The sequence below is a fragment of the Pantherophis guttatus genome, chromosome 11 (genome assembly GCF_059756535.1).
Source record: "Pantherophis guttatus breed Tessera chromosome 11, ASM5975653v1, whole genome shotgun sequence".
NCBI lineage: Eukaryota > Metazoa > Chordata > Lepidosauria > Squamata > Colubridae > Pantherophis > Pantherophis guttatus.
Genome location: NC_142073.1, coordinates 5887285 through 5904632, shown reverse-complemented (window position 1 = coordinate 5904632; position 17348 = coordinate 5887285). Strand labels below are relative to the sequence as shown.

Sequence of the window (17348 nt, the reverse complement as noted above, 5' to 3'; positions counted from 1 at the left end):
CCGGTACACCTGCCATGTTTGTACATATATTCCGGTTGCCAAGTGCCTGAATTCTGTGACTGTGAGGAGGCGGTGCCAGTTGTAAGTGTGAGGACTGGGTTCTAAGTCACTTTTTCCAGTGCCGTTGTCACTTTTGATGGTTGTGAAGCCGAGTGCCATTAGCTTTATAGACTCAGTGTTGACTTTTTAACCGGGTGCTGTTTTTGTGCTTGATTAATGTGAGTGCCAAATAAAAATAATTTTTTTTTTTTAATATGAAATAAACTAACAGACATCTCTTTTTTTTTCTTTCCCTGTACAGGAGGCAGCTGGTGAAATTTTCAGGGAGGCGCTTGAAAACGAACATTTTCATCTCGAAGGTGATTTTTTATATATATACACATAACAAAAGCAAACATTTGTCTCTCTTGATATTTTTCCCCCAAGCACAAGGATGTACGTTGGTCAACGTGCATTGGGGGGGAGGGGCAAAGAAATATCCTGCTTGTCATCTGGCCCACCTTGTAATATTTTTGGTTCCAAGCCTTAGTCCAGGGGTGAAATGCTCCCAGTTCAGACCGGATCGCCTGATCCGGAAGCGATGGCAGCAGTTGGTTCGGAGAACCGATAGCAAAAATCCCTGCCCCTCCCCCATGCCCAGCTGAGCTGCGCGATCATCAGAGGCTTTTTTTTTGTTTTTTTACTTTTAAAAGCATTTTTTTCTTCAGCCAAAAAAATGCTTTTAAAAGGCTCTGATGATCAGGCAACTCAGCTGGGATCGCCAGAGCCTTTTAAAGGCATTTTTTTTACAACCTCTTGAAGAGGTTGTAGAAAAAATGCTTTTAAAAGCAAAAAAAAAAAAGCCTCTGACGATCGCGCGGCTCAGCTGGGATTGTCAGAGCCTTTTAAAAGGATTTTTTTTTTACAACCTCTTTGGTCGAAGAGGTTGTAGAAAAAATGCTTTTAAAAGTAAAAAAGAAAAAAAAAGTTGGCCACGCCCATTCAGTCACATTACCCCACCACCACCAAGCCACGCCCACAGAACCAGTAGTAACAAATTTTACATTTCACCACTGCCTTAGTCATATATTTCTTTGTTTATTCTGGCCTTCCTTTCTCTCCACTGCTCATGGGCTTCCTTTTTAAAAATTGAATTCTTATTTGAATCCTATGAGCAATTTATACAAAACGAACAAGATCTTCATTATTAAGGATGGAGCTACCTGGAGAAACCCTACAAGGAAGATCTGTACAAGTAGTCCTCGACTGACGACCACAATGGAGCCCGACATTTATGTCGCTAAGTGACAAAAATTCCTTAAGTGAGCTTTAACCCCATTCTACGACTTGTCTTGCCACGGTCCTTAAGTGAATCCCTGCAGTTGTTAAGTGAGCAACATTGTTGTTAAGTGAATCCAGCTTCCCCATTGACTTTACTTGTCAGAAGGTCGCAAACTGAGATCACGCGACCCTGGGGACGCCGCAACCGTCATAAATATGAACCAGTCGTCAAGCATCCGAATGCAAATCCGCGGGGATACTGCAACGATCATAAGTGTGAAAACCAGTCGTAAGTCACTTTTTCCAGTGCCGTGGTAACTCTGAATGGTCACTAAATGAACTGTCGTAAGTCGAGGACTACCTGTAGTGGAATCCTTCCATCTTTTGTTCCATTCTTTCTTCTCCCTCTTCTCATTTGTCTCCCAAATCTGTTGCATTCGGCGGTCGGTGAGCATAATCAACGCTCACCGAGGTGTTTTGGGGTGAGGAAGAAAGAAACAGGAAGATTCCTAGGTTTTCTCTTCCTCTTTATTTATTTTATTCATTTGCCAAGTTCAGTTTCTCCTCCGCAGGCGTTCTGACAACCCCTTGGTATTCAGGAGGCCCATTTTATATGCAATCCCCTGCCTCATTATCTGAGTTTGCTCATTACAGAGAGTGTCTCCTCTGCCTCCGTGTCTTTTGTCTTCCTAATCTTTGAGAAGTGTCTGTTTTCATAACTTTCAGGCACCTTCCTAAAAAAAAAAAAAGTTGTTTCTTTGCTTAGGCTGTTACTGTGCAAATGTAATCGAGAGGGATGGATGCTCTCCCCCACCTCTTTGAGTTTCCAGGTATATGTTTAAGAAATAGAAATGTGTTTAAGTTTCTTGCATTTTAATAATTTGTCTTTCTTTTGCATTTCGCCTCATTTTGCCTCTATGAACTCCCCTCGGAGATGTTCCTGTTGGGTTGGGGTATAGAATCCATTGTCAATATATACGTGGACATCACTTTAAAAAGTTGGAAGAATATTTCAACAGTGGATCCCCTTTCCTTTCCTTTCCTTTGCTTTCCTTTGCTTTCCTTTCCTTTGCTTTCCTTTCCTTTCCTTTCCTTTCCTTTCCTTTCCTTTCCTTTCCCTTCCCTTCCCTTCCCTTCCCTTCCCTTCCCTTCCCTTCCCTTCCCTTCCCTTCCCTTCCTTTCCTTTCCTTATCTTTCCCTTCCCTTCCCTTCCCTTTGCTTCCTTTCCTTTCCTTTCCTTTCCTTTCCTTTCCTTTCCTTTCCTTTCCTTTCCTTTCCTTTCCTTTCCTTTCCTTTCCTTCCCTCTGCCTTTCCTTTCCTTTCCTTTCCTTTCCTTTCCTTCCCTTCCCTTCCCTTCCCTTCCCTTCCCTTCCCTTCCCTTCCCTTCCCTTCCCTTCTCTTCCTTTCCTTATCTTTCCTTCCCTTCCCTTCCCTTCCCTTCCTTTCCTTTCCTTTCCTTTCCTTTCCTTTCCTTTCCTTTCCTTTCCTTTCCTTTCCTTTCCTTTCCTTTCCTTTCCTTTCCTTCCCTCTGCCTTTCTCTTTCTTGCCTTGTCCTGTCTTTGCATTTCAACATTCACTTTTCCCCCCATTTTCCCTGTACTGCAATGTTTTAACACTAAATATATAATGAAAAGAAAAATATTGTGACCTGAAACCGAGCCAACAAAGCTCCCATTAAGACTAGCATAACATTCGGAACATATCTTCAGCAGCTGTAGAGCTGCTTCTTATGCATTAGAAATCTCTTTTGTTTGATATCTTTTCTTTATGCACAAGAAGATCGGTTCTCACTGTTGCTTGCTCTGAGAAGGCAGATTCAGATTTTACTTTGGAAGAGGTTTTTTTTTTTTTTACTTTCTTACTTTCTCCTGCAGTGAGATAGGTTGATACTTGAGTTCTCGTGTTCTACTTTTCTTTTCTTCTTGTTGTATGGATGGATACCTTGTTCAGCACTATCTATGGAATAGGAGTAGGAGTAGGAGTAGGAGTAGGAGTAGGAATAGAATAGAATAGAATAGAATAGAATAGAATAGAATAGAATAGAATAGAATAGAATAGAATAGAATAGAATAGAATAGAATAGAATAGAATCTGGAAGGGACCTTCGAGGTCTTCTAGACCAGCTCCTTGCTCAAGCAGGAGAACCTATACCATGTCATTTAAGTGCCTATCTATACTCTTTTTCAAAAACCTCCCGTGATGGAGAGCCCACAATTTCTGGAGGCAAGCTGTTCCACTGGTTAATTGTCCTCACTGTTAGGAAGTTTCTCCTCAATTCCAGGTTGCTTCTCTCTGATTAGTTTCCAACCATTGTTTATCGGCTTTGCTTCATTTTCGGTTGCAGTTGAATGCTAACTACAGTCTTGTGTGAACAGGATCCCAAACCTGTGATTAATCACAATGACTTTCTGAAATCATCTAGCTCAGTGGTTCTCAACCTTTTTCTTCAGCAGCAACCCCCTTTCAATAGCTTTTGTGGCCATGGACACCGAAGACTTAACTCCAGATTTAAATCATAACATTTCTTCACCTTTTCACGGAGTTCACGCCCCTCCCAGGGGTCCGTGGATCACAGATTGAGGACCACTGGTCTAGCTTCATAAATTACAATTTGAGGTAGACTCGTTTCATTAAACCATAGATAAGACGGCAATTGTTTCTCCCCGTTTCAATATCAAGCGAAAGATTGAATCACTTTGAAGTCACATTACTTTCAATTCAAGACTGAACCCCTGGTGACTTAGAGGGATATGTGTTGTGGCCCGACAGCGGTCTGTGCAGCTAGTAGCTGATTCCGACAGCGAGGAGGCTGGTGTGGTGCTGCGCCAGCAGCCTGTGCAGCTGGCACTCGAGTTAGACAATGAGGAGGCTGGAGAAGATGTGGTGCCAGAGGCGGGGATTCAGCCAGGGCCTTCAGAACCTCCAGAAGCTCCCATAAGTGAAGAGGACGAAGAGGAGGAGCCTCTTCTCGATGCACGGGTGCACAGAGCTGCCAAAAGGCAGGAGTGGCTCCTCAGGAGGAGGTCTCCTTGAGAGTAAGGCTTGGGGCTAATTGGCCACTCCCTTAGCCTATTTAAGGAAGGACGACAACTGAGGCAATTTGCAGGGAACAACTTCGTTCACTCTCCTTCGCGTCTGGATTTAATTCTCTGCAAATTGCTTCTGGGCTTTCTGCCAACCATAGTAAGATTACGATTATTTATTCTTTGGATTCTTGTAGGCTGTTAAGAAAGTTAATTAACAGCCTTTGATTGAAAAAAAAACTGATTTAATTTAGTAAACTAAGCTTTGTACAGACTTTGTGTGTGCTGCGTTCTTTGGGGTCTGTAGCTGGGGAAGAACAATATGATCAGATAGCAACTTTCTTGGTACACTACAAAAGATGTGCAATTCTAAATTTTCCAAGTGTTCTTTTATCTCAGTCCTTAACAATCACCCATCTCTCCTTCTTCTTCTTGTGCCATATCCGTCATCGGACATTGACGATCATGTTGGCGATCCTTTTTCCATCTTTCCTAGTTTTCTAAATCTAAGAAGGTTGGCCTTATAGCTGTGCTGTAGGGAAGTTGTACTCAATTCCCAACTGTTCATGATTTTCATCACAGAGAACCGGAATTCACATAATTTTGCTGACAATAACATAATTGCCTAGTTTTGACTTGATAGGCTTTGTGAATTTGACCATTGTAGTTTATGGGATAGGTAACAGCCCTAGTAGCTTATTCAACAAATCCAGATTCAGATAAACTGATATAGCACATTACCTACTTCTTCTTTCTTGTGAACCAACAATCTGTGAAAATTCTTCTTCGTGATATTCTGGATTTTTCTGATATATTGATGGGAGGGATTAGATGTGATAGGGTCATGTGTATCCCTCTCATCGAGCACAAAGAAAATCTGGAATGGTATCCGATCTCCTGCCATGGATGGGGTTGGACTAGAAGACTTCTAAGGTGCCTTCCAACCAGTGGTGAAATCCAAATTTTTTTACTACCGGTTCTGTGGGCGTGGCTTGGTGGGTGTGGTGAGCATGGTAGGGGAAGGATACTGCAATATCTCCATTCCCACCCCACTCCAGGGGAAGGATACTGCAAAATCCCCATTCCCTCCCCACTCCTGGGAGAAGGATACTGCAAAATCCCCATTCCCTCCTCACTCCTGGGAGAAGGATATTGCAAAAACTCCATTCCCACCCCACTCTGGGGCCAGCCAAAGGTGGTATATGCCGGTTCTCCAAATTATTCAAAATTTCCTCTACCGGCTCTCCGAACTGCTCAAAATTTCCGCTACCAGTTCTCCAGAACCTGTCAGAACCTGCTGGATTTCACCCCTGTTCCCAACCCTATTAATCTTATGTTCTAGCGGACGACTTAGCTGCCCTTGATGGGTCTATGTATTTCTTGCCTTTATGGTTAGCCCCCAAAGTATTTTTGGATATGTTGCTCCCCAAACATTTAGAACATCTGGTGACCTACTGATGCTTCATCCGAGAAGATATAGAAGAACGACAGGGATCTGACAAAGCCCCCATTAGATAAGCAGTAGAATTCAGTGATTTTGTTCCAAATTGGATCTATTACTTCCCACACTTTATGGAGTTACCTGCAGTCAGCACCAGCAGCCAAAATACTAATAAAAAAAAAACCCTCTCTACTTAAGCCCCCCCCCCCCCCCAAAAAAAGATACTGGATTTAATTTCCAAGGTTGCACTGCAAGGCTTAATCAAATCCTTTTCTTCTTCACTGGTTTAACCGGTCAACAGCGAAAGGCTGTGGATTCTGGGATTAAGATTGTCTTTTGGTAAAAGGACTGTTGCATGAGTCCTTTTTTAAAAAAAAAAAATTTGTGGAAAGAACAAAAGTCAACATCAAAGCTCTAAGCCACAAGGACAGGTTGTTGACTCAGTTTTGAGATTCGGCAGCTACAGCTGAGTTATTTTGTTTATCCTGCAGCAGGAAAATAGAAACTCTTGACTATCATTGCCTAATTTAACTTCTGTCTGGTTTGATTTTTTTTTTCTTTTAGCCTTGAAAGTCCTAGTACTTTTGGATCACCTGGCTTTTTTTTAAAAGGGGGTATCTTCTTTTCTCCCACATACTGAAGTTAAGGCTCTTGGAGGGATTAAAAATAGACTGATTCAGTTTTAATCTCGATTTGATCATGATGATCTTCTCAGAATTAGAAAACATTGCAACTGGAAGCTTGAGTATACACTATATATAGAATAGAATAGAATAGAATAGAATAGAAATAACAGAGTTGGAAGGGACCTTGGAGGTCTTCTAGTCCAACCCCCTGCTTAGGCAGGAAACCCTACACCACTTCAGACAAATGGTTATCCAACATCTTCTTAAAAACTTCCAGCGTTGGAGCATTTACAACTTCTGGAGGCAACTTGTTCCACTGATTAATTGTTCTAACTGTCAAGAAATTTCTCCTTAGTTTTAAGTGCTCTCAAGTGCTTTGGAGAATAGCTTGACTCCCTCGTCTTTGTGGCAACCCCTGAGATATTGGAAGACTGCTATCATGTCTCCGCTAGTCCTTCTTTTCATTAAACTACGCATCCCCAGTTCCTGCAACTGTTCTTCATATGGTTTAGCCTCCAGTCCCCTAATCCTCTTCGTTGCTCTTCTCTGCACTCTTTCTAGAGTCTCAACATCTTTTTTACATCGTGACAACCATAACTGAATGCAGTATTCCAAGTTGCAGTATTTATTAAGGTAGATCTGGAAAGATAATCAGGTTTTATAGCTACTAAAAGGATCTACTAAGATTGGTTTCAGAATATAATCTAAAACTAGTTACTAAGTCTGCATTACTATTAATCTTCTCATCGTTCCTATCACCCATCTTCTCCCACTTATGACTGTATGACTGTAACCTTGTTGCTGGTATCCTTACGATTTATATTGACTGTTTCCTAATATGATTTTATTGCTTATTTGTTCCCTTGTTATTGCTTATTTGTTTATGATTCATCAAGAATCATAAGGTACAACATTTAATGTTGTATCATTAAATCATTAAATGTTGTACTTTATGATTCTTGATGAATGTATCTTTTCTTTTTATGTACACTTGGAGCATATGCACCAAAGACAAATTCCTTGTGTGTCCAATCACACTTGACCAATAAAGAATTCTATCATCTATCTATCTATCTATCTATCTATCTATCTATCTATCTATCTATCTATCTATCTATCTATCTATCTATAAAAGATTCCGGATCAGGTCAGGAAACATATGCCACCAGGATAACAGGAATATGACTTTATTGTTGTCAAGTACAATAATAAGAATAAGCATTTTGCAGGGTATAATAATAAGAATCTTGTCTTCGGTATTTCTTTCTCTCCCGTTGTACACCAAATAATATCAAGAAGGAATTACTTTGAGTTTCTTTCTTGGACTTTCCATTTTCCCAAGATTGAGTCGTTGTTTCATGTCCCATCACGGATCATCCATTCCTTCCCCAAGGTCATCTCTATATAGGTAGTCCTCGACCACACTTGAGCCCAAAATGTATGTTGCAAGTGAGATATTTATTAAGTGAGTCCCCCCCCCCGTTTTATGACCTTTCTGGCTATTAAGTGAATCAGTGCAGCTGTTCAGTTAGTGACCCGGTTGTTAAGTGAATCTGGCTTCCCCATTGACTTTGAAGGTCGCAAAAGGGGATCACGTGACCCAGTGGTGGGTTTCAAATTTTTTTACTACCGGTTCTGTGGGTGTGGCTTGGTGGGTGTGGCATGGCTTGGTGGGCATGGCAGGGGAAAGATACTGTAAAATCTCCATTCCCTCCCCACTCCAGGGGAAGGATACTGCAAAATCCCCATTTCCTCCTAATCAGCTGGGATTTGGGAGGCAGGGAATAGATGGGGGAGGGGCCAGTCAGAAGTGGTATCCAAACTACTCAAAATTTCCGCTACCGGTTCTCCAGAACTGGTCAGAACCTGCTGAAACCCACCTCTGGCGTGACCCCCTGGGACACTGCAAAGGTCATAAATATGAAACATAGGGAAGCCAGGTTTACTTAATTATTGCTTAGCACATTGTAAGCCACCCTGAGTCTCCGGAGAAAGGCGGCATATAAATCAAATTAAAAAAAAAAAAAACCTACCATGTTACTAACATAACACCTGCAGTGATCCAGTTAAAAATTGTGGCAAGAAAGGTCGCAAAACTCACTTAACTGAGACACACAAATTTTGGGCTGAATTCCACCTGTCATGTAGAAAGTCTTCTGTTAAGGATGCTTTTATCTGCAGTCCAAATATGAGCCAAACATCTTCTTCCATCTCTATGTATTTCTTTCTGAGAAAGGACAACAGAAACCCACCAGTTTCTCTAGTCTGGTTGGTGGGAGGGAGGGTGAGCAGTATAGTTTTTAAAATCTAAGTCAAGAATCTACGAAAAGGGGAGGGGGTGTCTACATGCACGCACGAGTGCATTTATAGAGCCCTCTTTTCTGTCCCCCAAAGGCGGGGAGTGGGGTGAAAGCAAGAAATAATTGGAGGAGAGAACTTGCAAGCTGTCTTTTCATAACGTTCATATGGCTTGGTTAAATTCTGGAAGCCCCCGGGGGCTGAATGTTTTCAGGCACAACAACCCCATTGTTCTTGGGGGGAAAACTGTAACAAATAACGCTAACAGCAAGTGTGGGGCAGAAAAGAGCCAAAGAGGGGAGGAAAAAGGAAAGAGCTTCAGCCAGCTTGAGGTCCTAGCTTGAAGAGCATTGAAAACTATCAGGGACTTTATTGTCTGTTTCAACCTTATTTTTCTCCGGGTAGCTGCAAAAAAAAAAAAAAAACCTCCTCAGTTTTACTCAGCAAGCAGAGAATAAGGTAGCCTTTGTTACCTAGACAGATTATAGCTTTCTACCCCCTCCCTCCTCTTAAAATCTGCTCTTCATAAAAACTCAGCATGGCGGGTGGAATTTCTCTGACTTGCTTCAGATACTGAAGTGACTTTTTATAGTTCTGAAGTCGCTTCAGGGATTTCATCACATGTTTTCAGTTTGAGAAGAAGGGATGGAAAATAGAGATGTATTTTTAGTGGGGAGGGGGGGAAGGAGGTTTTTTTTTTTCCATTCTCCTTTAACAGATGTCTCATCTCAATCATATCCAGACCTCGTAGTCGTGGTACAAATCAGCTTTATTTTCCTAGGAAGGAAAAAAAAATGACAATCTAGCATTTATTTGGAGTCAAGCTTCCCTTTTCTACCCCCTTATATTTCACCCCTCCCCCTAAATTTTAATGGAACTGTTATTAGTCTGTGAGTTAAAAAGAAGATAGTAAATTTAAAGTCAACGGGTAAATGTCTATGGAGATTCTCAGTCATCCAGGTCATAGTTGTCCCTAAGGTGTTTTTTCAAGAGGCAACTGGACTTCCTCGATTTTTCCTTGAAGATTGAAGAAGCTTCTTGGATGAGAAGCAAAATGTTTTCAAGGAAAAACAAAGTTGCCTCTTGAAAAAGCACCTTTGGGACAATCGGGAAACATTCATTATCTTTATAGGCAACCAGCTGGCCTGTTTCAGGTGAACAATCTGATGGCTTGGAATTTGGTCCCTCACGTTTAGAGACATCCTGACTGAGGAAAACTGGTTTGGAGCAAACCTTTCCTAACAATCTCAACCTATTTTTGTGAGGGGGATAGGGATGGTGTTGAAATCCTGACCACCTGTCCTGTTTAGTAAGGAAGATCTAGAAGGATAAGTCTGGAACTTTGAGTCTAGGAAAATGAGGTAGGATTAACAGATTAACAGAGTTGGAAGGTACCTTATAGATCATCTAGTCCAACCCTTAACTCAAGCAGGAGACCCTACACCATTTCTGATAAATGGCAGTCCAATCTTTTCTTGAAAGTCTCAAGTGATGAAGGTCCCACAACTTCCGAAGGCAACTTCTGTTCCTTGGGTTGCTTGTTCTCACTGTCAGAAAATTTCTCCTTATTTCTAGGTTGAATCTCTTCTTGGTCAGTTTCCATCCGTTATTCCTTGTCTGGCCTTCAGGTGCTTTGGAAAATAGCTTGACCCCTGTGGCAGCCCCTCAAATGTTGGATGACTGCTATCATGTCTCTCCTGGTCCTTTTCTTCACTAGACTAGCCATGCCCAATTCCTGCAACTTGTTCTTCATATGTTTTAGTCTCCAGTCTCCTAATCATCCTGGTTGCTCTTCTCTGCACTTTTTCTAGAGTCTTAACATCTTTTTTATAGTTTGGTGACCAAAACTGGATGCAGTATTCTAGGTGTGGTTTTACCTGAAATTTAGTTTACTCCAGAAGGTGGGTCTTTAAAAGTGAATATCCAAAGAGATCATAGACAGGTTATCCTCAGAGAAAATTTTATAGGTATCTAAGGTGCCTTCATATCTTCCCCTTTGGCGTGAGTTTTCACTACAGTGGAAACTCATGATGATATAAAAACAAAGGATAATCATTTTCAGGTTATGTGGAAAGTCAGACAGCATATCAATAATTTTTTCTTCGGGCTGCACTTTTTAGAAGAGATGGAGATGTTTAGAGCACCAGTCCAGGACAATATGTTTTTTTTTTTTACATATTTAAACACAATATGTTTAAATCGGTTTGCAGGACCATGGGTTGTATGGTTGGTTCCCAGCAACAAGAAGGACACTCAAAATTGGTCTCCACAGCCTTATTTTTGTACGGTGAGCTCCGTGAAGATCACAGTGACAGCTCTCCCCATGGGAAGCAATTTTGATGAAAAGGGAGATATGATTATTCCATCATCTTGGCGTTTTCAGAGCTCTTGTTATCACAGCAAATGTGGGGCCCTTTTTCTTTCCTTTCTTTTTTTGTGCGCGTGGCACATCTAAGTTAGCCGAGAGATTGGTTGGGATCAAAGTCTGCATTATTAATGATATTACCTATGCACAACCTTCATTTAAATTAGTGTTGTGTAGGTTTTCCTTGGGAACTTCAAAATAAAATAACCCTAAAGGGATCACCAGACAACCTCCCTCCGAAAATCAAAATGAAATGAAAAAACATGATGATGGCAACAGAAATACGTTAAAAAAAAATGGAGGGGTTGAGAAAGGGCTTATATCTTTAAATTGCAAATCTATATAAGCACTGAGCAACTCTGGGACAAAACAGCCATTTGTGTTATTTTATTATTATTTTATTAGTCATATTTCTATGCTGCCCAATCTCTGAGGACTCTGGGCGGCTTACACCAAAGACAGTATACTAAATAGCACATTGCCCCCAACAATCTGGGTCCTCATTTTACCCACCTCGGAAGGATGGAAGGCTGAGTCAACCTTGAGCCGGTGAGATTTGATCTGCTGATCTGCTGAACTAGCAGTCAGCTGAAGTAGCTGCAGTACTGCACCCTAACCACCGCACCACCTCAGCTCTTCTGAGTGTGTGGCTGGATCTCCTCTCCCTATTGCACTTTTCTTGATCCCTTTTTGTTAGCAGTAGGAGTTAACAAAATCCTGAGCCACTGGACAAGGCCAGGCAAGGTTAAACACAGCCAAAGGTGGGACAGAGCCAGGTAAGCCTTAGGAAATCCATTATGTATGTCCTGATAAGCTATCACAATCACACACCGCTGAATATGGACCTTGTTGTGTTTCTTTGGTAGACTGATGTGAACCATGTCTCTACTGGTGCTCTCTGAACTTGGTGGTTTTTTTGCAGATGTTTCATCACCTAATTAGGTAACAATGTCAGTGCAAAACCTCACTCCCTTTTTAGCACTGATTATGTTAACTAGTTGGGTCATGAAACGTCTGCAAGAAAACATCCAGCTCAGAGAGCACTGAGGACCCCACCGTTCAACCCTGAGCGACAAATATTCTCTTCTATCAGTGTCATTTCTCTATTGGTGAATGAACTGCTTAAATTAGGGGCTCTGTTGTAGGAGATCTTCAAAAAACCCAAGGATCACCTGTCTGTATGGACCCCCCCCCACACACACACAAAATATTTGAGTGCCACTTGTATGGCACTTCCAGTTTTGATAGCAAGGAAAGATTACCCAGTACTTGACAGATAACTATGCAACCTATCATTACTTTAAGCTTAAATGCCGGCAGAACTAAATTAAATGTAGGTTTTGTCCCATTCCACCCGTTTCTTCAACCTGCCTATATTTGGGGACGTTTTTCTGGGACCGTTCTCCAAAGTTTATCAGTCTCCAGGCGTTTTACCATCTGCTGCTCGAGCTAATGTTCCATAACCTATTTCTGGTTTTGCACCTCCTTTTGATGAGCTATAAAAACTGCCTTCTCCTCGCCCCCATCTGCTGATCTCCCAGAGGTGGGTTTTTTTCCCTTCATTTTTTTCATTTTTAGGAGTCTTTTGCACCCTTAATAGTCATCTGGTGCCCAAGTCACGAGATCCAACAGAAGCTGTGTGTCTTCTTTTATGAGGCAGTAATTTGGAAGGTGTTTTTTTTTTAATTTAAAAAAGGCTTTTCTGTACACAGTGATAGAGCATTTTCATCTTCCGTTCCATCTAAACTGAACTTGCTAACTTTCGAAGGAGGAGGATGAGCGGGGAGGGCTAGGATAGAGGGGGAATATATATATATATATATATATATATATATATATATATATATATATATATATATATATATATATATATATATATATATATATATATATATATATATATATATATATATATATATATACACACACACACACACACACACACACACACACACACACATATCCTTTGATCTTAGCAGAGATGGGAAAAGCCTGTTCTGTTGAGGCTTTTGGCTAACAGAACAAACAGTGTTTAGAATTTAACTTTGCTTAATTAATTAGTAATTCTGTTTAATGCCGTCTGATCTCCATCCAAAAGGTATTCTGAAGCTTGGAAAAGTGAACATCAAAGTAGGTTAGGTGAAGATGGTTAAGTATGGCATTTAATCTAGCTGCTGCTGTTGATGAAATGTTATCAGCCAGGCCACTAATTAGAAAGAGAAACGATTGTCTGCTATATAAATTCATCAAGCTATTTAGTGCAAAGAATTAAGCTAGGTGCCTGAGCTGGTATTGAAGTGATATAATTGCGAACTAATAGCAGTTTAGAGCTGCCATATGGTTTGGCGATATCTGTCAATTTTTCTTTTTCCTGAGCGTGTTTGAAGGAAGGGTGGAAAAAAAGAGAGTTAAAGTTAAAACGCGGGTTACTTTGGTTGAATTAATGATCAGTGCAAAGAGAGAGAACGTTATTAATTCTTCATGTCTTGTCTTCTATGATCCCATTTGTCTTCTTCTGACCGTCCAGTCAAATAAATTATTCAGATTGAGAAAGTTGAGGCTCAGAAATCAGCTAGTTGGGATCAGCTGACAGAATGGGCAAGCGGACAAGAGGTGGTTGAAGGCTAGTGTGGCCATGCAGATGGTTGCCATGGGAGATGGCAGCCATATTTGTCTGGGTAGCACGGAGATGAATAAAGAAGCAGTCTTGTGGAGACGTTTTGTGGAGGCAGAATGCTTCATCGCGGTGTGTCTTCCACAGTTCAACATTGGCAGGGTTCGCCTAGCACACCAAGCCACAGTTGTAAGTGGCTTACACTTACACAACTAAGTGTAGCAATTGTCAGGGTTTCAAGTAACACCCCCAACGAAAGAAAACTCCGAGGCTTGAGTTTCCTCAAAGTTCCATTTTATTAGAGATGTCATATTGGCACATCTGGGAAAACCCGAATCTGAAATCTTCCAGGTTTTCCCCACCCAAAGGAAAGTTCAAGTCCCTTCCCCCTGCACCCACATGTCCATCACGTGGTCCAATCCAATCACCGTCCCAACTGGAGATGCCTCCCAGTTCCATCCCTCCAGGTGCAGGGCAAGATGTCCTTGACTCTCTGAGAAAGGAATGTTATTATGACTATATATCACCCTGGCTCCATACAATCCCCCCTCCCAGTTTCCCACAGTAGTAAATGTGGCAGGCCTGAAGATCCAACGAAAAAGATGGTTTCCAGGCCTGACAGCAATCTTGTCCACTGACCGTTGGGTTCATACAACATGCTAAGGCCCTACGAAGAAAATCATGTTTTGGTTTTGGATGTTCTGAGGGAAAAAAATCTAGCTTCCTCAATTTCCTATATTCCCAATAAATCCCAAAGGTCACTTCTCTCCAAAGGACAGAAGGAATGAGACCGCCATTTTTAAGGAGACATCTTATCCTGATTGGAGATTCGCCCCCTCTCCTTCTTTGGAGAAATTGAAGCACACTGTCTATATACAGTTGGAGAATTTCAGAAGACTGGTTGTGCCCAGGTGTAACAAGACTAGTCCACAAAAAGCTGATTTGTCAAGCTTGCTATCTTTTTTGCAATATGCCACCACAGGAATAAACCTGAAGTATTTTTTTTCCCCCTTCAGTCTGTCCTGCTCTTAAGAATTTGCAGGTGAAAAAATTGGGCTCCATTGAATTGACATAGTCCTCAACTAATGGCCAAAAGCTGGGACCAAAATTCCCCACCGCTAAGAAGGCGGTTGTGAAATGACCTGTGCCTGATCTTATGTCCTTCTTTTATACCATGGTTCTTAAGTGAATCACTGCAGTTATAAAGAGAATTATATGGTCATTAAATGAACTTGGTATTTGCCAGTTCTCCGAACTGCTCAAAATTTCCATTTCCACCCATTCCTGGGGATATTGCAAAATCTCCATTCCCACCTCACTCCAGGGGAAGGATACTGCAAAATCCCCATTCCCTCCCCACTCCAGGGGGAGGATACTGCAAAATCTCCATTCCCACTCCACTCTGGGGCCAGCCAGAGGTGGTATTTGCTGGTTCTCCGAACTGCTCTACCGGTTCTCCAGAACCTGTCAGAACTTGCTGGATTTCACCCCTGCCCACCCCACCCCCCGAAGTGATCTTGCGCACAGATCTCTTTTGAACAGCTCTGAGATGAAAACTGGGCTCCTTGACGATCTCCCGTTTATTTAAGATGGCAATCTCGCCGAGACAAATGTAATATTGTTGGCAAGGATTTGGGTGGAAGGTCACCAGGTGCGCAGCTGAACTCTTAGCATTTTGCCTTGTGGTTTTTCTTGGGTTTGTCGCGCTGCCAATTTGAACTCTTCCCGGCCATTGTTTGCATTTTTCTTTTCAAGATGCTTTCTTTAAGAAGAGGAGGGGGGAGAAAAGGGAAAGGGAAAAACTACTAGGCTAAAAATAAGGGGAAAAATCACAACTGTATTAATTGAAGAACCACTATGAAATATTGCTTTAAGAGGAAAATTTACTTATACGTTGTATGTTTTGTAAATGTTTTTATATGTGTTTTATATGTGTTTTAATAAAGTTTATAAATAAATAAAAATACGCTTTCAGCGCATTGCTTTTCTATGGTGCGTGCGGGATGCGAACACATCTCTTTAATTGTCCTGTGCTGCTTCCTATGCATAGAGACAGACAGCTGAAGGGCATATAGCCTAAAAGCACTTAAATTTTCTGTATTTCGGTTAAATGCGTGTTAAAACGAAATTTGTTTGCCTCGAGCCAAAAATGCAATCCTTTGATATCCCCCCCCCCATACTATCTACGCCAATGATGGAACAGTTTGACTGATGCAATGATCTTTTATCTTAGACAGCCTGTTTATTTACATATGTATGTATTTATTTAAAAGATTCATATAGCTGTCCATCTTAAGTTATCTGGGCTGCTTCTGAAGGGGGCTTTAAAGAAATAGATCTGTATTACACCAGGGGTGATGCCTTTTCCATTGATGGAAAAGTTTGTATCTGTAGTTTTGTGACCAGCCTAGGCAATTAATAAAGACGCCAGGGAATTTCTAGAAGCCTGGCGCTCTGACAAATCATCAATAGACATTAACAACATTTGTAGACTGTGCAAAAGAGACAATCAACCAGCCTAAAAGAGAACCAAAAAGGATCCCAGCACATCTCCTCCAGCAATCAACACCCAGATGAGCATAGATTAACTCCAAGGTTAATTAATTTATTTATTTATTGGTTTGATTTATATGCCGCCCTTCTCCGGAGACTCAGGGCGTCTTACAATGCGTTAAGCAATAGCCTTCATACTTTCGTATATACCTGCTTAGTAGGGCTTTCGGCCCCCCCAAGCGGTGTTCTTTTTTTTATACAAAGTCAGCTTATTGCCCCCACAAACCGGGTCCTCATTTTACCTACCTCGGAAGGATGGAAGGCTGAGTCAACCTTGAGCCTGGTGAGATTTGAACTTGCAGTAATTGCAGGCAGCTGGTGTTACTTAACAGCACTTTAATCTGCTGCGCCACCAAGGCTCTTGGTAATATCAGACCAACAAGAAGCAAACAATATCCCAATCAAGAAACTGCCAAAGAAGCCAACAGCCATTGTGCAAACCGAAGCATTATGACATTAAGATTTTTTTTAAAAAAAAATCCAATCTGATTTAGTTTTATGGGTACACGGGGTGATAATGTCTGTTGGCTTTGAACGAGGAAAAATGCGTGCATGCAAGTTGTAACAAGCCCATTCTCTTAGTAGAAATGTTCTAGGTTTTAATGCTTCTTATTTTTTTCTTTTGAAAAATTCACTTTTGTATTTCCTTTGAATGTATGTGTGTGTGTGTGTTTTTTAAAAAGCCCATTTTTCTTCACCCAGAGAGCATTTCAGTAGAGGGCAGAGTCCTCTTATCAATATTGTATTGTGTTAAATCGAATTATATTTTGGATGTCAAAGTTAGGATCATGGGAGTTATTCTTTTTAGGGAAAAATAAAAACCAACGTAAAATTCATGGTTGTACCAAGTTGTTGAAAAGGAAGCCAAAATTTAACATGGTTGACAAACATGGGTTTTACAATGAGATCCCTGACATATCAAATAATTAAGCATGAAACCACAAATAGGTTATAATTTCATGTTCAGAACAAAGCTTTCTGTGCAGCTATTTTGATTGTTTTGAGGTTTGCCCTGAAAAATGCATCTCTCAATAGAGCTAAACTGGGTTTAATGGTGGGAAAATGTGCTCTAAGTCAAACTCAGTGGTGAAATCCAATTTTTTTTACTACCGGTTCTGCGGGTGTGACTTGGTGGGTGTGGCAGGGGAAGGATACTGCAAAATCTCCA

General features: G+C 41.2%; 1 protein-coding gene across 2 annotated transcripts in view; it reads left to right on the top strand.

Moving 5' to 3' along the window:
* The window catches only part of NKD1 (NKD inhibitor of Wnt signaling pathway 1), an 88163-nt gene that overhangs the window by 54915 nt on the left and 15900 nt on the right, over positions 1–17348 (top strand). For both annotated transcript variants that reach the window (XM_034426485.3, XM_034426481.3), the window contains exon 4: positions 302–359. In XM_034426485.3, coding sequence (XP_034282376.2) covers positions 302–359 — 58 coding nt within the window. The remainder of the gene's footprint in view (positions 1–301; positions 360–17348) is intronic.